A 22,428-nucleotide genomic window follows, 5' to 3' on the forward strand; every position below is an offset into this window, starting at 1 on the left:
TCAGACTTCTAGGATTGATTTTGGAGTATCAGCACAGAAATGCACTTTTTAAAATCCACTAATATTCTAAGAAAGGACACCAGGATTTCCATGCAGATTCTTTTTGAAACACAATATTCATGTAGCATGATCAGTGTGTGTGTGTGTGTGTGTGTGTGTGTGTGTGTGAGAGAGAGAGAGAGAGAGAGAGAGAGAGAGAGATAGATATGGAAGGGGAGAATAAAGTACAAATCAAGAAATCCTGTCAAGTTATACTTTGGTGCAAATGTATTATATGCTTTTCATATTCTTTTCCCAGAACTTCAGAAGTGAATCACATCAGAAAGTATAATTCAAGTTTGTCATTGAGTGCAAAAATAACTTAGGTTTCTAAAAATATTTTGGAGCCATTTAATATACATTACAAATATTTTAAACCAATCACATTTTGTTGTGTATAACATATTTACAAAACAAAAAATATATTACAATAAATATGAATGAAACAGTGAACCTGATCAACAACAAGCTCTGTCACAACCGGATATTTAAAAGGAATGCAAAAAACCTGTTGGTCTGCATTTGTTAAGAGTTTTGAGATACATAGGGGTCCAGAATTATAATGTATCTGGAAAACAGAGGGGGGAGCCCCCCAAATTTAAATAAGATTCTTTCTCATTGCTAATTACATAGTGTTTAATGATGTTTTAAATTGTGAACATTAATGAATTATCCAAACATGATACAAAGCTAATATATAGTTCTATCATTTCAAAATGTACGTGACATCCACATAATAGCCTTTTAATTATTATCATTATATACTGTAGTTCACACAATATCTACAAATGTGAATGAGAAAAGAAAAAACAGGTCACAGCAACATGTCTCACATTCCAATTTTAAATAAGACAAGCACATACTGGATCAAACATTATTTTATAATACGTTAATAAATAACACCTAATTTGTTATGGTTACCTCGAACAGGTTACAGCTGCGTATTTAAAAAGAGAACATTTTCTGCAAGTTTCACATTGTCAGTGAAATAAAATAAATAATGAACCTTTATAACTAAAAAGAGAGAGAGAGAGAGATTTGTGTAGAACCTAAAGTATTTTTGACATGCTGCTTTTCCAGTACAGTTTGCCACAACAAACTTAAGACAGAAACAAACAAACAAACAAACAAAAAAAACCCAATGATTGTCTTTTAAAAACAATTTTTGAAAGCTTTCACAACAATTGAGCATGAACTTTTAAAGACCAGCATGAAAATCTTCTTGCCCATCTGCCTTGTGCACGTGCTCACCAAGAACCTACTGAAATCACAGAAGAGCAAACAGATGACTCCTCCAAATGAGAAGCTGCCAAAGCACTGAGCTGAGATCCAGCCAGTCTGAGGTCTGGAAAAGTTTCATTCTTGCTTTGTTTTCCCAAAGGTCCCTATGTGAATGCTGCTCCTATGGACCCACAGCTACTTTTAAAACCATAAACCCCACTGCAATAATCCAAAGGATCCAGATTCACCAGAGGAGAAGAGGGGACCTGGTTCCTCAAAGCAAATCCCAAGCTTCGTGACTCTGTTGAGGGGCACGCAGCTTACTTCCCATGATAGTTCTCTTTTACTCAACAGTATCAGGGCTGTTCTTATGACAACCACTCACAAACTTGGTGTTCACCAAGTCCATACTAGCTATTGGTCCTGACAAATCATGAATGGGCCAAACTGCTTTACAATCTGTTTTCAGTTAAGAATGTTTTCTTGGCTAAGTAAAGAAAAACATTAAGTCTTATGGAAAAATTAGGAGGGTCTTTCAAACCAGGTTTGGAGGTGTGATAGCATTAAAATTTTTTCTTTAATCAACTACAGTTTTCTAAAGGGACAGGAAGAGAGCAGCCCAACATCCTGATAGAAATAAAGATTTCTATAGCTTCACAGTCCCTATTTTCTTTAGCCAATATTTGCACTAAATTGTAGCTTATCCAAGAAGCATGGGTGGCAATCACTGGAATACAGCATAATCCCTTCCCTCAATCTAACATCATTTATAGCTGTTAGTGCCCTTAACCAAAAGACACATACACTGTTATGCTGAAGGCCATAGTAAATTTCCATTTTAAAAAAATACTTGGTGATTCTGTTCCTGGAAGTTTTGTAAAGCCATCACTCAAATTATGTATTTCCAAGAGAAATTAAAAACCATTCTTTAAAACTATCAAGAAATCCAAGTAATTCTATTATCACTTTTGTTCATTAATTTTACTCTCAGACAGTGAGATGGAGTGATGCCTTTACCTTTGGTGGCCTCAATTTTCCATTCCCCAGGCAAAATGCTGAGTAGGCTCCCCAAAGGGCAGGCTGGAATGTTGTATCCCTGCAAGATCATCTCACTTAAAGTTCCTTTCATGCTTTGAATCTTTTTATGGCAGGGACTTTGAAAAACCAAACATCCACATTCTTTATATCATGAGAAACTAATTCATGAGTAATTTGACAGTTAGTTTAGTACTGGAAATACATTATTGGTATTTTTGGTTCATCTGTGAAAACCTCAGAATTGTGATACACACTAAGCATTAACAAAGGTCTGCAGCCAAGATAGAAAAGCTCACAAATTAATACAAGGGCTTTTGGCCTTGGTTTTCAAATTCAGACCAGGCATCATTTAGCTCCATGAAAATCATCTTTGCATATTGTTCATAGGGTTGCCCAGTAGCCTATAAAAAAGAACAAAAACATACATTTAGATATCACAGATAAAAATTATATTTATATTCGGTTCACTGCTAATATGGGTTCTACATAATTTAAATGCTTTTCTATTAAGTCACTTTCCTTTTTTATTTTAATCTATATGATTATATTACTATGACCTCCCCTGGAAATTCACATAAGGTAGTAGTAATTCGTCCATAAGATTACAGAGAGCTTATTCAGCAACAAAAGATGCATCTCCATTTTCCAAAGGTATCTACCAAATCCTAAAGCTTAATGACAGCCAGTTTCCAACTGATTGCATTTCTGAACTCTTATTTTCCAATTTCTAATAAAGTTAAATTCTTTGAGACTCATAAGAAGGGCAGACAGGATGTAAAATGTTTTGAGGAACAGCTAATGCCCTTTCAAATGATTGAAATTAAAATATTAATGTTGTTTCTTATTAAATTCTTCTATTCAGAGTAGTCAGAAAAAGTATGGAGAGTCAGAAATCAAATACAGGGAACTGAAGCACATGTTCCCAGGAGAGGTTTTCCATGATAACTTCACATCAGGTGACTGGTACAGTTCATCTGACAGCCAGATGACTCTGGTCTGTTTCTATGGATTATACTGACTGCAACTGGGCTGTGAGGTAGCTGAAGTTTCTGATAGTTTGTAGCACTTGTGTGCATATGTACATGAGAGCCTAAATGGACAGTATCAAAATAATGATGAGGTTTAGTTTCATTTTAAAAATCTTGTCGATTCTCACCAACTCTGCCAACTACATTCTAAAGAGTTTTCAATACAATCCTAGCTAGCCATTCTGCTGACATCATCCAAGGAGAAAAGTTTTTGCTTGTCTAGTTCTCAGCCCAGTGATTGACTATATAGGTCAGCATTACTTCCAAGCCCTAACCCTAAGTGACTGGTGAAGGCACATCTCTGTAAATCTCTCTTGCATTATTCGTATTATATAGTTAGATTTCTTTTTGCCCACTTCCTGAAGATTAACTAATTAAATATCTCATTTTAACCCATGGACTTATCAGTTTTATTGAATAAATGGACTAATCAACCAGCGAAGTCAAAGTGTTTTGTGTTGATACATGCTCATAAAATAATGAAATGAGGCTCCGACGAGTGAGACAACAGGGCAGGCTGCACTCACTTTATCTGGATGCACCACCAGCACAGCTTTCCTGTACACTTTCTTCACCTGCTCCGGTGTCACCAGGTCTGCCATGCCCACTGGTTTCCACTTGGTTTCCCCAGCCCATAGCACAGTGTGCATCGTGGAAAGCAGGGCTCTGATATTTCTCTCTTTGCCTTCTATCCATTCCAGAATCTGTAAACACAGGATTAAGAAATTCAGATGTTTTCTAGTCCAGAAGTTTTCTACCAGGACTCTCACCATCATCTGTCCTGCTCCAGTGTCATCAAGTACTTTGAGGTACCTGGCATGTTCCAGATTTCTTCTACCTAGAATGCATTTTCATCCCTTTTTATTATTTTAAGATAGGACTTTGCCTAGGCTGAACTTGAATTTGTGATCCCCCTACCTCAGCCTCCCAAGTTTCTGGGACTACAGATGCACATTACTAATCTTCAAAAAGCCTGTCAGAAATTTCACACAGATCATTTCTGAGAGTTTGAATTCTTTCCTCATTACCCCTTCAGTTACTTATATACTCTGAAAGTATCCATGAGGTGACACCCACTTCAGTTTTGTTTCCTAAACTCAATAAATATCTCTTTTTTAAAAAGCCAAACTTGTATGGGCTACTGTACCTTAAGCACACTCCTCTCATGATATGTGCTTTCCTTTAATGTAACTGTGTGTTCATCTTTCCCTGCCATTAGGCAGAACTGTTGGAGAAAATGTACTATTACTTACTTAACTACTGTATCTCAGGAACCAATAATATACCTGACACAGAGTACAGCTTATAAAGGCTTATTAATTAATTGATCCATTTAGTCATTTATTCAGACAATGAACATTCATGGTTGTACAAATGAGGTGATTAAGTTGAAGGAATCATAATAATGCAACTGCAGTTCGCACCTAACTGAGAGTGTTTGCTGTTGATGAGTGGTTCCATCATGGTTAATGATGATTACTTTCCTAAACAATTGAATAACCAAATATGGTTTTAAAAAACAACTTTATTTTATAAAAATCTATCAAAGTTTGCTTAATGAATAAAGATCACAGAGACAGAGCATAAAGAAACAGCATTCTTTTTTGGAAAGAATAGTAAACCTCTGTGATGTTACCTGACATAAGAATCAAATGCAAATGAGAAATCATACATTGTTCTCAAAAAATATTAGAAGATCTATACATATACATCTAATATTCAGATCTGTCAGGAAATGATGGAGAATAGCAATATTTTTTTCAAAACATAAGATTGATTTGCTATAAAAGCCCTGGTTTGGGAGAAAGATTAGACCCTGATCTTTCAATTTATTATACTGTCAGCATGTATACTGTTATCATTTAGCAATTCAGCCTCTCCATCTGTGATGAGCATTCCAATTACCTTGATATTTACAACCTCTTCCACCACTTCACACCTTCCACCAGCATAACCATCCCACTGTCTCCAAGCTAATCCTCATCCACCTGTGCACACACACACAAGAGCCTCATTTACAGTGTTTATTTCCTCACTTATGAAATAAAGGCATCAGCATCATTGATCTGCAAACTTTAAACAAAAATTAAGAAACGTTCTCTCCCAATTCAAATTGAATCTCTCACCTAGACCTTCAAAATCAAAAAGTAGAACTTCTCTGACTTAAAAGTAAAGAAAGTTATTGGGGAGGCCAGGATGCACACTTCCCTCAGCCTCCCCCTCCTCCACCTCAAAACTTCCAGGTCTGATGCTACAAGAGTGGTAATTCCTGGGTGTATAAACATTTCTATCAACAGAAAACAGATGGTGAGGGCTTCAGTCAATATAATTTAAAAAAAGAAAAACCTTTCAATGTAGAAAGAGAAAATACAAACAATACATTCTTCCCACCAAATTCTACACCATTCATCTTTAGAATCTGATTGCCATCTGAATAACAAAACCATATCATAAAGCATGCTACTGCTATCTCTGATCATACCACTGGCTGACAAGATGGCGCTAGAACAGGTTCTGATGACATAGGTTAAAGTCAAAGAGGGCATTGCTCATTTGAACAGGTAAACAAAGGAAATCTGTATTTACCAAACCATGAAGTAAATTTTATTTTATTAAAGAAACTAAGCCGCATGTGCCACCCTCCCCAAAGCCACTTAGCTATTAAAGGGCATGGCTGGGGAAGGGAAGGATAGGACAACACAAAGAAACAATCAAATATAAATTAATAGAGAAATGATAGGAAGTCTAATAGAGGAAGAAGAATGGGAGAGGAGAGAGAGGACAGGAGGGAAAAGGAGAAGGGAAAAGGGGAGGATCCTGAACTGAAATCAATTTCCATGCGTATATAAGTTTGTCAGGATAATCCAACTACTATGTATAACTATAAACTCTAATAAAAAAAAAAAGCAGCATGGTGGTACTCAAATCACAGCTTCAGGGACCAAATGAAATAGGGTAGTTGCCAGAACATGATGCCTTCCAGTGGTGCTGTGGCAGAATGTCTGTGCCTGTCCCAAATTCATATGTTGAAATCCTAATACCCAAAGTGATGGTATTAGGAAGTGGGGCATTTGGGAGATGATCAGACAGTCATACTGATGGCTCCACACCCGTAATTTTGTCACAAGACCTTGTGTGTAGGATAATCATACTGACAAGGACTCACTCACCTTTAATTTCTCAGGATCCATTTCCTTAGCCATTTCCTCCTTTCTCATCTCAGCTATTGTTCGAGGTCCCTTTTTGTCTTTGTGGGCATTGAAACCCTGACTAGACAGCAGGTCTTCAAAATCAGCTGCTTTTTGTTTCCCTTCTGCAATGTAAGTTTTGAAAATCATTACAGTAAGTTTTATTCTTAAACAGAATATCATCATGATCTCATAGGACTTGGGGTCTTCAAAGTGCTTTTACGTGTATAAATTCCCCTTAGCCCTCACATTTTCCCTGTGAGTAAGGGTAGAGGGCAGGCTACTCCATGATGAATAGAACATAATTTTCAGGCTGTGTCATGAGTCACTCCATTCTGAATACAAGTGCTGGGGTAGAATGACTCTACCCCTTGTTTGCGCAAAAAGTCACCATTTTCCTAGCGTAATAATAAGGCACAAATTAATAACTAAATTGTGCTGATAAAAATGATCACCTATAGGCTGGGGCTGTAGCTCAGTGGTAGAGCACATGAGAGTCCCTGGGTTCGATCCTCAGCACCACATAAAAATAAAAAATAAACAGAATAAAGGTGTTGTGGAAAAAAATCTTAATAAAAATGATCACCTATGAACTTATATTGAATTAAACTGGAAGCACATAAATGTACAGGTGTATCAAATCCATATCAGAAAAAAACAGGCCTAACTACTATATGAAACAATCCCCTCACATGAAAACATAAAAGGAGGAGCACCCCAAGACTGGACACAATGGTACACTGACCCCATCACCTGGTTACTTGTCATGAGCCTTGTCCAGGAATATCACCACAGCAACAAACCTTCCAATTCCCTGCTCCTGGGCTTCAGCTCAGTGAAGTTTCTCCTGTACATGATGACAACTAATGGGCCTACTCCAAGCCAATACCTCAAGCTGATGCTTCAAGCTGGTACTCTGAAACTGCCATGCATCCAAGCCCTGGCCTACAGGGAGTTCTATACTCCGACAGCTCTACAGTAAGTTCTATACTCTGTTGGGTTGTACTCTTATCTGACCACCAGCAGTGACTCTCACATTTGTATCTGCTCTCTGCCTTTGCTCTCAGTTCAGTCTCCTGAACCCCCTGTGGCCACCTTGACCCTTTCTTAGTCTTTCTGTAACCTATATATATATCATTGTGTGGAGTCAGATGTATGACCTGAGTGTCATAGATATTAGCAATTAATTATGTGGTGCTGAGGATGGAGCCCAGGGACTCACATGTGCTCTACCACTGAGCTACAGCCCCAGCCCATAGGTGATCATTTCATTAAGATTGGAATAGAATAAAAGAACTTGAGATTGCCCAGTCTATGACTGTTAGGTGACACAATATTTGGTCAATAACAAACAATGAAAGTGGTGTAGATTGTGAATTTATTGTTATTCAATAAATTCTGACATTGTGGAAAGACACAAACATATTTGGTCCATGTTAATGGTATTGCTTGTGTATAACAGTAAGGTAAATCTCATGGCCATTTTGTAAATGAGGAAAATGAAGTATAGAGAACTTAAGAGACCTATTCAGAATCATATATATGTAGCAAGGCTAGGACTGGCATCTGGATTGTTAAATTCAATTCAATTCCATTCCCACTGTACCTTCCTTTCAGATGAAGATACTCATGATTTCCCCCTGTTATAATTAATTAGTATCAGTGATGGGACAAAGTTTGGGTTTGGTATTTGAAATCTATGCATGCTGCCACTTCCTTGTCCATACCCAGCTGCTAGATCTCATTAATTGTAATGCTTTTCCCCCACGAGTGTGGTTGTGGCTGGGGCTGTAGCTCAGTGGTAGAGCACATGTGAGTCCCTGGGTTAGATCCTCGGCACCACATAAAAATAAAAAATAAATAGGATAAAGGTATTGTGGAAAAAAATCTATTCTGCAACCTGCTTGAAAAAGCAGCCTACCATGATGGCAAAGAGCAAAGACTGAAGTCAAACCACCCAGGTTTGAATTCCAACTCTGCTACTTAGCAATTTGAACTCAGGCAAGTTATTTATCATTGCTAAGCCTAAATTTTTTCATCTGGAAAATGAATAGAATAGTACCACACTATCTATTTGTTAAATTAAAACAAAATAGAACGAAAACACAGCAATCCACCCAGCTAACATCAATAAATAAAAGTCAGTTTCTTAGTTGCTATCCATTTATATTTTCTAGACTGGAAACCATTGTGGACCCATACTTGAACGTCCACACCTTAAAATCTAAGTGCTCCAAGACTGGGGGTTTCATCTGTCTTGCTTACTGCCATATACTCAGGGTTTTCTACAACAAAGATGCTCCAAGACACTCACTCAACATATACTCAAAATAAAAATGGAGGGTAACCACTTGACTTTATGGAATTGTCCCAGGAATTCCCTTGCTAACCAAAGAATAAACATGATGTCACATCTTCCTGACATGAGTATTTCCATCGTGTAACTTTTGAAAAGGCATCTGTTTCACAGTCATGGAGCATGGCAGGTAAGAGTAGGGATTCTAGAGCCAGATTTCTGGGATTCAAAAACTGGCTCTCTCACAAGATGAATCAATTTGAGAAATCACTTTATAGATCTGTATCATAAATCCTTCATCTACAATAGGGTGTTGGTTTTGAAGATTACATGAAATAATACATCAAAAAAATGCCAAGAATAGCACCTAGCCTGTAGTAAGTACTTTATAAATGTTGGTTACTGCTGCTGAGAAGAGTAGAAGAATTGCCTTTTTCCATGTTCCATGGAGAGAAAGGTCCTCAACCTCACCATAGGGTATGATCAAATCAACTGAAATGTCAGGTGTATCAAAATAGGTCTTTTGACAACTCTAACGTAACCATTCCTTTTATGCAAAGTGTATTATTTTTTACTCATTGTCAAGAATCCCATCAAGAGCATCCTCTAGCATAGTGTTAGCACCAGAAAAGGTGGCCCAGATCTCAGGAATCCACTAAACAGAGAACCAAGAAGACCAAATGTTCAAGACATGTGCAATCCTCTCATTGGGATCCAAGAAAAAAAAAAAAAAAACTGGACCCAGTTTTTAAAAAGATCTCCAACTTTTTTTTCTATACCCTCATCCAAAGGAAATAAGAGCTTTAAGATCCATCCACCCTTCTACCCACATCCGTTCAAGATCCATTTAGTGCTACCCTATGCCACGTACTAGTTTCTATTGATAATGTGCCAAATAAGACACAGTCCCTACCATCCATCTCATTCCACTCCAGAGAGGGACAGACATGAACTAGCAATCACAAAATGGTACACATGTTTGGGAGCATAACAGACCCAGGATGCTCCAGGTACCACCTGAGGAGTAGGAATCATGAGGTATCTCTACAAGATTGTCTTTGAAGTTACTAGAATTGTTTTTTTTTTGTCGGCTTCAGATGCACAAACTAAGGCAGTATAACAACAGAGGCCACTCAATATCTAGGCCCCATGTCGCCATCCTTACCCAAATTAGCTGATCCTTTCCCACGCTCACTCTGGCCTCCAGGTGCAGCTGAGAAGCTCACGTTGTAGTTGGGTCGGTTCTGGGGAGAGGAGTGTGGCATGCTGGCCTGTGGCTTGGACTGTGGCTGCTGCCAGCTATAGCTACCTCCCTGCTGCCATCCTCCACCCATGGGCTGGGGAGATGCTTTCTGTGGTGAGCTGAGAGGTGGAAATCCTCCACCCAACCCAGTTGGTGTGGTGGGTTTGCTGGCAAATGAAGAGCTACCTACAGAAAGAAGGGGAGAAAGAAGGGAAGGCTCTTTTGAATTAGCTCTAACTCTTGCATCTCAAGATACTGTTTGCAATGACTTCAGTGAAAATGCCTTGAATGATATCTATTATTTCCTTAATCTCCACAATGACATTTTAAGGCACATATTCATTCATTCTTTCTTCAGATGAACAAACTGCAGTTCAGAGTACTTAAATGATTTTGTCAAAATCATGCAGCCAGAATGTGGCAGAACTGGGACTTGAATCTAGACCTTTGATTCTAAGACAGAAGAGCCCTGGCTCTTCCCACAGTGCCACCCCTCCTTCACCTTCCATTTCTGAGCAGATTTTATTTCCTCACGATAGTAAAAAATAACAAATGACAAGATCAGGGACTACAGCAAAGTTCACACACTAAGGAGCTACTTAACCTTCAATGAACAGAATTAATTATTGTTTGCTGTGTGAGTAAAGCATGGATAGTGCCCAAGAACAAATAAAATTATTTTAAATTTTTGCAAGTAAATTTCATTTTCACACTGCTTGCATTTCATTACAATGTTTGAAGAGGTAAAATGAGAAGCTGAACTATGGTGAGCTCCAAGGACACTTCCATGCTAAAATATATATACAACTAAGTTTATACAGCTCTTCAGAGTTTTTAAATGTGGTTATATGCATGAGTAACTTTGACCTATGCAAGTGCCCAGTGTCCAGCATAGCACCTGGCATATAGTAGATGTCTAATAATACTAGAGGAAGAATGAATGAATAAACGATGCATGCAAGAATCAATGGTGATGCTGGGTGTGGTGGCACACACCTGTGATCCCAGCGGCTTAGGTGGTTGAGACAGGAGGATCTCAAGTTCAAAGCCAGCCTCAGTAAAAGCAAGGTATTAAGCAACTCAGTGAGACCCTGTCTCTAAATAAAATACAAAAAAAGACTGAGGATGTGGCTCAGTGGTTGAGTACCCCTGAGTTCAGTCCCCAGTACCCTCCCCCCACCAAAAAAAAAGAATGAATGGTGAATGAGAGACAGAGCTGGGCTCAAACACAGGTTGACTCCAAATCCAATGGGAGTAATATAACATTTCCAGGGAGAAGAAAAGAGGAGTCCCAGGATCAGAATAGAGGGGAAATATCTGTAGGAAAAAACTTACTATCCATATTCCCACTAGACCATCACTCAGCAGGTAAATAATATTACTGGCCCCACTTTAAAGAGGAAGAAATCAAGGCTCAGAAAGGTTTACTGACATCTCATGGCTGGTTAAGTGAGCTGGACTTGACCATATGCATCCTGCCTCATTTTCTGCACCCCAAATCCCTAATTCCTCCCCAAAGCTCTGACTTTTTCTATAACTCCTCCCTTATGATCTCTTCTTTCTACAGATATTTCCCCTCTGTTCTGACCCTGAGACTCCTCTTTCCTTCCCCACTGTGAAAACTGTATTATGACTACTGGACTTGGAGTCACCGTGTGTTTGAGCCCATATCTGTCACTCATTCACTATTCAATTTTGCATGCATTAATTTATTCACTAGTATTCATTGAACACCTATTACATGCCAGGCATTATGATGGGCACTGGAATTATACACAAAACACGATACATAAAATCCTTCAAAATCTAAAACATCTAAAGCTGGGTGAAAAACTTCACCCCTTCAAACCTCAATTTCCTCATCTGTGAATTTAAAACTATCTCTATATTCTAGGTATAGAAAGGCACAAAAACTGTATGAAAGCACTTTATAACCCCCGAATTAAGTGAACTAAGAGGCATTATATATTATAAAATAAGGCAAGCTCCTATGCCAACCACATGCCTGGTGTACCATATGGACTCAACAATACCTGGTCTTAGGAACAGGTAATGGCAGGGTTTGTGCTAAAGTGTGGCATGGCCCTTGTCATTCTGTAACACACAGCATGAGACCTCTCCATGTGTCCCAGGAGTCCTGTAAAATAGCACCTTAACATACACCTAAAGATGGATATTTGAACTACCCTGGGGTTTCATTTATATTTTACGGAAGCTTACTTTATTCTAAATATATCTGTTTAATTATTTTAAATGTTTTAAATATGGAAAACCCTAAAGAACTACAATAAAAACACCTACCATATTCCCAGCACATTCATCACTCATTGCTATTTTATCAAACACTATTGAGCCAGGCCGCAGACACAGTGTGAACCAGACACGAACCATGCCTCTCCTGGGGCCCAACACTAGGACTTTCTGATGTCAAACCTTCCAAGCTTCCAGAATATTTTCTACACTGGCTCAGCAATTCTAATTGTTACTGCCACTGTTAGCAGTGAATTGACAGAAATACAAATCAGTAGCTAAGCCCAGAGGTCACTGCTACGGTCATCAAAGCAGAAGCAGTGCTTCTCACACTTGACTACCATCAGAAGTGCCGGGGGTGGGGGGGGTGTTTCTTTAATGCCCCATCCTGTGTAGCCTACCCTAGTGAGTATTTTACATTTGACTAAGAGTCTCTCTTACAATCTATTGGAAGCTCCAAAGAGCAGGAATTTTATCTGCTTTGGTCCTCTATTATAGCCTGAATTCTTAGCAGAGAGGAGGTAATCAAAAATTCCTATTGAATGAGGGAGTTAAGGCCCAAGGTCAAAAACCATTGCCAAGATGAGCTAAAGTGAGCTTCCTTCCCACTCTCAGCTTTACTGGCTCAGAGTGGCTAAGACCTCCAAGTAAGTAAGTCTGGAAGGGATGAGAAGTCCCTTCTTCTTCAATTTTCCTTTTAATCCATTATCAATTTCTACTAAATTCCTTTACTAAATATCAGGTAGTTCTTCTGCCATTGCTCAGTTTCATTATCTAATTTTCTCTTGCAGCACCTTACAGGTGGCCTTTCCCATACTCACTCCTACCTTGTTCATACCAGTTCTCTACAAAATGTCCAGAGTCATTTTCCTAAAATGCAAAACTAACTGTCTCCTCAATTTGCACTCAGATTGGAGTCCAAACCAATACTGAAGCCTTTCCTGAGTTAGGCATACTTGTTCAACACCATACCCCGACCCTTCTACCACAGATCCCAGCTCATCCTGCTCTCCAGAATTGGGTGGGGCTTTTAAATACCCCCTTCCTTCTGCCTGCACTCCTTTTCCTGGCTTAATTCTAACCATACCACAGGTTTCAGTTTAGAAACCATTTCTTCTGATCCTTTTATTGCCCCAGATTCTGGCTTAGGTTATCTCAGTATATCTATGAACTTCTTCAATCCTTCAGTTCCTGTCTGATTGCAGCTGCTATGAAAAAAAAGAGGTCATCTGGGAGCTCATGTGTGAGATAATGCAAGAACATTCAGAGACAAAGTGAATAGATTATGAAAGTTGTAACTTAATCAATAGCTTCATCCACTGATGGGGATTAACCTGGTGATAACTGTAGGCTCGTAGCAGAAAGGGTCACTGGGTGCATGGTTTGGGGATTTATATTTTGTCCCTGGTGAGTGGGGCAACCCCCCCCCCGCAATTTCTCTCTCTCTCTCTCTCTCTCTCTCTCTCTCTCTCTGTCTCCTTCCTTTTAACATTGTCCTGAGTTGCCATCCTCCTCCTCACCCTTCTGCCATAATGTTCTGTCTCACTTTGGGACCAGAGTAATGAAGTTGGCCATCTATGGACAGAGACCTCTGAAACCGTGAACACCAAATAAACTTTTCTTTCCTCTAGAATTGTTCTTGTGAGGTCTTTTAGTCACGGTGGCAAAAAAGCTGACTAAAAACAAATGTGAAAACTATTGGGTAAAAGTCAAATAGGAAGTAGTGTATTCTCAAATAGGATTATCTCAAAATATCTCTCCCAGATTACTTAGTAGCTAAAGGGAAACTGATAACTTCACAGTGAAGAAATGTGGCAGACATCATCTTCTCCGAAAATTAAGAACAAACCTAAACCGAGACTTTTTCTCCATCAGTCTGTACCTATCAAATATCAATATCATAAAAGATGGAGTAAGGCCAGGAATGTTTTCAGATTAAAGGAATCTAAAAAGATTATGATAACTAAACGTAAGATGTAACACTGGATTTTTAAAAAGAACTTCCTATAAAGATGACCTCTTCAGAGAGGCCTTTCTTAACTAGCTACTATCTAAAAATAACATTCCAGCCCATCCACCATTTACCACCTCCTTCCTTTCCTTATCTGACCCTTTGTCTTTTTCTTATTTCTTCCTCCATAGCACTTAGCATGGGGGTATGAGTGCAAGCTCCAGAGATAGACATCTTGGTGTCAAAGCCTTGTGACTTGGGTATGTTATACAAACTTTTGTGCCCCAGTTCCCATAACTATAAAATAAGGATTATAATATGTTATGATTTGGATATAAAGTGTCCCCCCAAAGCTCCAGTGTTAATGCAGGAATAGTCCGAGGTGAAATGATTAGACTATGGTAACTGAAATATCATTAGTCCATCCTCGTTTGAATGGACTGACTGGTAACTGTGTGTGGCTGGAGGAGGTAGGTCACTGACAGTGTGCCCTGGAAGGGTTCATCTTCCCTGTGGCTTGCTCACAAAACATTTCTCCTATAACCACTATTAACTTATGGTGAAAAACATTGGAGATATGGACCCTTCCCCTTTTCTTTCTCTCTGTTTCTTGTCTATCATGAGTGGAGCAGCACTCCTCCACCTCACTCTTCCGCCATGATGTTCTGCCTCACCTTGGGCCCATAGCAATGGAGTCCATCCACCATTGACCTCTGAAACCATGAGCCAAAATAAACTGTTCCTCCTCTAGGTTATTCTTTTCAGGTACTTTGGTCACAGTGATGAAAAGCTGACTAACACCTAATAGTTCCTACTTCAAAAGATTTTAGGAAGATCAAATTAAATAATATAAGTAAAACATTAAAATAGTACCTGTTTCATCATAAAACCCTCAATAAATATTAACAGTCTTTCTTTCTTTCTTGGTATTAGGAATTGAACCCATAAGTGTTTTACTACGGAGCCATAGTCTAAGTCCTTATTTTTTTTCTATTTTGAGACAGGGTCTCATTAAGTTGCCCAGGCTGGCCTCAAACTTGCAATCTTCCTGCCTCAGCCTCCTGAGTAACCAGGATTACAGGCATGTATCACCACATCCAACTTATTATCATTATTTTTATGACTTGACATTGTATTATATACTTATTCATTTACTGTTTTTTCCCCCTTTCAGATTATAAGCTTGAGGAAGGCAGGAATTTTATTCTCTTTTTGTTTGGCTGGTTTTTATTAAAATAGTGCTAGCTAGCACAGAGAAACCACATAGTAAATATTTGATGATGAATAAAGATATAAAAAATAAATCGTCAGTGGCATTTTAAGTAGAATTTCACCTAATGAAATTACTTAAAATTTTGAAATTTACATTAAGATACAAAGAAGGGAAGAGAAGAAGATGACTCTACAAAATAATTCCAAAATTTCTTAAAAAGAAAAATACATCTAAAGAGTATAAATGCAAAGTTGGGATTCTGACACAATGACTGGCAAAAATGGCAGCCATGTTCACACGGCCTGAAGATAATTTGGCTCTGAATGTCTCAGGAGGAGTTTCTGAGAACAAAGACTATTAACATGGCCAGTGCAAACCTTTGTGTCAGGGCCACCCAGTGCTTACTTAACCACTGTGGACTGCCCTAGAGAAGGAAGGAAGAAAGAATGAATTTTTGACCATATACTTCAATGAATGCTCCTTGAACATAGGTTCCTCAGTAAAATAGGTTCACTATCATATCCCCGTGGAAGGGCATCAACATGAACATTAACTCTCAACAGTTTTGCAGTAATCAAAGTCCACCAAACCCAGTGTTTTCCAAACTCACTTGCTCACAGAACATTTGTCCTGTATCTTCTGTTAACTTATTGTGAAAAACATGAAATATGACCAAGAGAGTTGATTTTTTTGTATAGTATTTTATAAACTGACCACACAGAGTGTGGTTAAGGGGAGCAAGAAGATTAAGAGTGTGAGACCCTCACAGGTAACACTACAGTAAGGTTTCTGCAAGGGTGGCTCATGTGATACAAAGCCACCTGACCACCCTCATTTCTGACCATTTCTCTACACATTACCTTTGTTACAGCCAAACCCTAGTGTCATATGCTCCTAGAAGCTCTAACGACATTCATGTTACAAACTTACAAATGGCCACAAGCATATAAAAAGATTCTCAGCATCTCTAATTATTAAGGAAATGCAAATCAAAATGATGAGGAGATATGACCTTACACATGTTAGGATGGCCATTATCAAGATCAGGCAGTAGGAAAACGAATTAATAGAAATTATTTCCAACCCAATATTTAATGCCTTTTTTAAAAACGTCAATTTCAACTTTCAGAATATAGCTTAAGTGTATATACTATTTTAGATCCTGAGACAGCTATGATGACTGAGATTTGTATTTGAAGCTTTTTAGCCTCAATTGAAATTTATATTTTAAGCTGCGATGCTTGTACCTAGTGTTCCAAGGTCAGCAAAAGGATCCAGAGTCTGGGGCTTGTTGTGATGAGTAGGAGTGCCATGTGAGGATCCTGTTGGGCTGGTGGCAGCTGATTTGCTTCCCATCCCAAAACCTCCTAGAAAGGAAATAAGAGTATTGAAAATGAGTCAGTTCTCAAAGACTGAATTCTAAAATTCAGAATTCTAGAGCTACTAGTCATTTGTCTCTCAGCCAAATTAGAACAGGGTTTAGAAATGTATCCGGAGTTTCTAGACCCTGTTTCTCTGACTTGGTGAACGGTGACAGGGACAAGGACAAGGCACAGAACAGGCACATGCTCTTTCCTGACCACACACAGTAATTATGATTCTCATTGTTTCCCTCTCCTGTTGCCTGACTTCATTCTTTCTTATGGAATTTGGAGTCAGGCCTGGATGGGAAGAATTCTGGCTCTGCTTCTTCCTACCTAAGTGACCTTGGGCATCTTGCCCAGCATCTTTGAGTTCAACATTTTACTATTTTTTTTTAAAAGCAAATACTACAAAAACAAAATCACAGTCAATAAAAGGAAAAAAGTAGACAAATGGTCCTACATTGTACTTAAAAATTTGCACAGAAAAGGAAACAATCAACAGAGTAAAAAGACACATCATGGAATGAAAGAAAGAATTCACCAACTTATATATCTGATAAGGGGTTAATATCCAGAATATATAAAGAGCTTCTATAACTCAATAACAAATTAACAAATAACATGGTTGAAAAATAGTCAAAGAACTTGAACAAACATTTCTCCAAAGAAAACTTATAAATGGCCACAAGCATATAAAAAGATTTTCAACATCTCTAAATATTAGGGAAATGCAAATCAAAATGATGATGAGATATGACCAACCCCACACTTGTTAGAATGGCCATTATCAAAATGACAGAAAATAACAAGTGCTGGGGAGGGTGTGAAAAAACTAGAATCCGTAGGCAGCTATCAGTAGGAATGTAAAATGGTGCAGCTTCTGTAGAAAATAGTTATGAAGGTCCCTCAAGAATTTTATAGTAGACCTACCCTATGATCTAACAACCCTAATTCTGGCTATAAATCTAAGGAATTAAAAGCAGGAACTCAAAGAGCCACTTGCACACCCACGTTCATTGCAGCGCTATTCACAACAGCCAAGAGGTGGAAGCAACTTAAGTGCCTATTGACAGTGAAAGACAGAAAACGTGGCATATATGTAACAGGGAAGATTATTCAGTCTTAAAAAGAAATAATTGTCGTCATGTAGTACAATATGGATGAACCTGAGACATGTGAAGCAAGATAACCCATCACAGAAAGAAAAATGCTGTAAGATTCCACTTATGTAAGGTATCTAAACTGTACAAACTCCTAGACAGAAAGTAGAACGATGAACAATCGTTACCTGGGGCTGAGGAGAGCGAGAGATGGGAAATTGTTTTTTAGTGGATGTGGAGTTTCAATCATGCATGATTGGCAGGGGGTTCTGGGTCTGTTGCACAATATGCATGTGTTGACTGTATTCTTGGAAATTGTATGAAAAACACATTTTTTGTGTTATGACTTTTTTAAAGCCATAATGAAAACAAAAGGAAACAACAACTGACTCAGAAAGTTGTGCTAAGTACCTTGTCAGTATGTGTGTGTGTGTGTGTGTGTGTGTGCAACGCACACAATGTTAGGAACTCAGTGACAGAGAACACAGACAGTTCTCAGTTGAAGACAGAGTAGCCTTGAGAAAGTTACAAACAGATCCAACCCAAAACAAGCACTTTGTGAAGAAAAAATATTCTTATTTATTCAGTGAAAACATTTGTTATTTCACTTAAACTTACATAACTGTGAAGATCAAAATTATTAGCCCCATTTTGTAGATAAGAAAACTGAGTTATAAACTTATCAAAAAATTCAAAAGTTTCTCAGTGGTAGAGTTAGACATGCATCAGATCGGTCTGATTCAACTGTCAAGATAGATATTTAGCAGGTGAGAGTGAGAAGTAGTACTGTCATGTCATCATGTCATCTTTAGGGATGATGAACACAAACTACATAGGTGGGCTATAACCCCCTATAGGTATTCACCTCATCTTGGGTGAAGGATTATGCTTGCAATTAGCAATTGGTTAAATGTGTACCAAAAAGAACCTGCTGGCGTTTACCTGGTTTAGCATGCCAGTCCCAACCTCCAGAGACATCTGGCTGAATGTTCACAGCAGGGGTGCTAGAAGCTGCAAAGGGGGAGAAGAAAAAGAGTGCAGAGGCCACTTTCTTGAATTTATATAGGACAAAGTCACCCCTTCAGCAGAGCTGCCTGGCTTCTCAAGTTCCCACCGCTCACTTCTCCTGAGCTGCCTCCACACCCTGTAGCACTTAGCATTTTCTGCCTTTCTCTATGGATGCTCACATAAGGCTTCAGAGAAGCCATAGATTATTCACCTCTGTTCCTTCTTTGCACCAGCTTTGTTTTACCGAAGTGTTTACCCACTTGGGATTATAATTGTGTGTGTCTGTCTTCATTAAACTGTGGCTCCCCTGAAGGCAAGAATTCTCATTCAACTTTGTGTTTCCCACCTCTATACTGCACAGAGTGGGCAATAAGAAAATTAGGGGAAAATCCTGAAACTCAATTCACTTTACCTCAGCATTAACAAGGGTACTGAAGCATGATCCACTTAGAACTGAAATTCCATTTTCTCCTCTGTTGTGACATGAACTGAGAATTATGAATCATTCAGAGCATGTATTGGGCAATGACTGGATACCACCCACTATGCTGGTGACAGGGTGTGTCTCTTGTCACTCAGCAGAAACCTATTACAGCTTCAAAATAGATCATTCTGACCCTTCTCAAAGATCCAAACATAGAATTTAAAAGAAATGTTCTGCTGTAAGAAAGAATTTCTTTTTTTTTTTTAAATTTAATATTTATTGTTTAGTTTTTTTCGGCAGACACAACATCTTTGTTTGTATGTGGTGCTGAGGATCGAACCCGGGCCACACGCATGCCAAGCGCGCTACCGCTTGAGCCACATCCCCAGCCCCGAAAAAATTTCTTTCTAAGGTACCATTAAGTTTTGCCCATAAAAATGAGTAAGTAAAGTGCAAATACAAAGTAACTTCCCATTTGTACATTAAAAAGCACACACTATTATCGGCAATAATGACTCTTTCCTTTCTGCTCCTCCCTTTTTTTCCACATGAAATCTGAAGTGGAAATTAGACAAATTTGCTATCTGATTTCCCTTAAACTCTGATCTTAGTCTTATATCCCTACAAATCACTAGAACATCAAACTTATTAATAATCAAACCCACAAATCCCTTATGATTACCTACCATATGCAAGCAACCATACCAAGGAGCAGAAATTTAAAAGATACATTGCCTTACACTGAGAATTTACAATTAGCCAGAGACAGGAATATGTAACCAAAAAATAATAACAACTACCTAATAATTAAAACTCTATTTTGCCTTTCTTTATGGTCAGTTGTTTACTTGTGCTTCCAACACCATTTCCCTAGTGATTATTCTCTTTAGGATAGCTATTCAAAAAATATTTATTGAGCTCAAATTTCTTGATTCTTTAGAGGAGATTGATGATAGCATTTGAAACCTGGGAGAAGCACCCCAAGGATTTGGAGGTGGGTGATCTGACCTCCCCATGCTGACATCAGACTCTTACCTATGTGCTGACCCACGTGAAGATGATGTAACTGACTAACAGTAGAATAATAATTTCTTTCCCAAAAAGGATAATGGAAAATTCTGACTACTGGCATGACATACCAAGATGAGAAACATAGTTACAAAATAAAGGAGTGCTACTTGGCCTAAGCTGGGTCTAATCAGCTCACAAAAACCAGAACTAGATCCCATTTGCCAGGCTGAAGTAAGAGCATTCATGTCCATGGGGCATCAAAAGAAGTATTGCCCTTAAAACAGTAACTTCAAAGCATTACCCTCAGGAAATGAGCATTAATCTCAGTGTATGACCTTACACTCATCAGCACGTGCATCTAAGAAACTTTGGTAGGACAAAAATTGAGTTCATTCATTTAATAATTACATATTAGAAAGATAGCACCTACTGTGTGCCAGTTATTCTTGTCAGGCAGTAGGGACACATTCATGGACAAAAATAAACAAAAAAATCCCTGCCATTGTGGGACATATGTTCTAGTAAGAACAAAAAATACACGTAATGCATATGTAAGTGAGTCCATGTATTGGAAGTTAATAAGTACAATGGAAAGGGAAATGTAGAACAGGACAGACAATAAGCTGCTATTTGAAATGAAGCAGAATAGACCCCATTGAGAGAGTAACAGTGAGCAACGACTCAAAGGAATTGAAGGAGTTAGCTACACAGATGTCTAGGAAGAAGTATTCGAGGTAGAGGGGAGAACTGGTGCTATATCAAAGAGGCCAGTAGGGTTAGAAAGATAAGAGCAAGGGGAAGAAAATGGGAAATGAGGTCAGAGGCATGAGGTTGCTAAGGCATACAGGGTACACACACGCCATTGCAACAATTTGGTTCTCATGTTGTATGAAATGGAATCATTTTGAGCACTACCATGACAAGACTTACATTGTAAATGAGTAAGCAAAAATAACAACTTTTTAAAACTTTTATTTCATTCATTCTTTTGAGTTATCTGTGACAGAATATATATTCTGTGATGCATATGTAAGTGAGTCCATGTATTGGAAGTTAGTAAGTACAATGGAAAGGGAAATGTACGTATGTATGTATGTGTGTGTGTGTGTATATATATATATATATATATATATATATATATATATATATATATATATATATATATCCTAAAAGCAAGGAGGAGACACTCTTTAAGAGGACAGTACTCAGGGCTGGGATTGTGGCTCATTGATGGAGCACTTGCCTGGCATAGGTGAAGCCCTGGATTTGATCCTCAGCACCACATATAAATAAATAAAATAAAGGTTCATTGACAACTAAAAATAAATAAGAGGGCACCACTCATGTATGAGAAGTAAACTTCTTGTGTATTTTCCTATAGACCCACTTCAAATAGTTTAAGAGTAAAGACCAGTTGGAATGCAGGAGGCTGAGGCAGGAGGATTGCAAGCTCAAGACCAGCATGGGCAACTTAGTGAGAACTTGTCTCAAAATAAAAAATAAAAAGGGCTGGGGAGGGCTGGGGTTGTGGCTCAGCGGTAGAGCACTCGCCTCGCACATACGAGACCCTGGGTTTGATCCTCAATACCACATAGATAAATAAAATAAAGATGTTGTGTTTAACTACAACTAAAAAATAAATGTTTTTTAAAAAAGGGATGAGGAATATAGCTTAGAGGTACCATGTTCCTAGATTTAATCCTCAGTATAGGGGGAAAATAACTGTTGGAAATCACCCATAAAATTTGTTTCTAGGAGCCGGGATGTGGCTCAGCGGTAGAGTGCCCACCTAGCATGTGCGAGGCGCTGGGCTCTATCCTCAGCACCACATAAATAAATAAATATATAATATTTTTTTAAAAAAAAAAAGTTGTTCCTAGATGGATTTTTCTTTTTTAGCCAAGTTACAGTTTGACCAATGCTGCACAACTCATCTTCCTTTTGCATTTACATGACTTCCACAAGATCAAACTGATAACTAGATGGCCATTAAACCCTTAAATTTAAGGTACTTCAATATTACACTGCCCTCTAGGTTGAAGCCAGTGAGAGTC

At 38.4% G+C, this 22,428-nt stretch overlaps 1 protein-coding gene across 1 annotated transcript in view; it reads right to left on the reverse strand.

Annotated features, from left to right (window-relative positions):
* Positions 1-2,590: 2,590 nt before the first annotated feature.
* The window catches only part of Dnajc6 (DnaJ heat shock protein family (Hsp40) member C6), a 95,912-nt gene continuing 76,074 nt past the window's right edge, over positions 2,591-22,428 (reverse strand). The window contains exons 14-19 of the mRNA XM_076862324.2: positions 18,874-18,942; positions 16,715-16,834; positions 9,976-10,239; positions 6,497-6,639; positions 3,854-4,030; positions 2,591-2,699 (exon numbers count right to left, since the gene is read on the reverse strand). Coding sequence (XP_076718439.1) covers positions 2,598-2,699; positions 3,854-4,030; positions 6,497-6,639; positions 9,976-10,239; positions 16,715-16,834; positions 18,874-18,942 — 875 coding nt within the window. The 3' untranslated portion in view covers positions 2,591-2,597. The remainder of the gene's footprint in view (positions 2,700-3,853; positions 4,031-6,496; positions 6,640-9,975; positions 10,240-16,714; positions 16,835-18,873; positions 18,943-22,428) is intronic.

Source organism: Callospermophilus lateralis, chromosome 7 (genome assembly GCF_048772815.1).
Source record: "Callospermophilus lateralis isolate mCalLat2 chromosome 7, mCalLat2.hap1, whole genome shotgun sequence".
NCBI lineage: Eukaryota > Metazoa > Chordata > Mammalia > Rodentia > Sciuridae > Callospermophilus > Callospermophilus lateralis.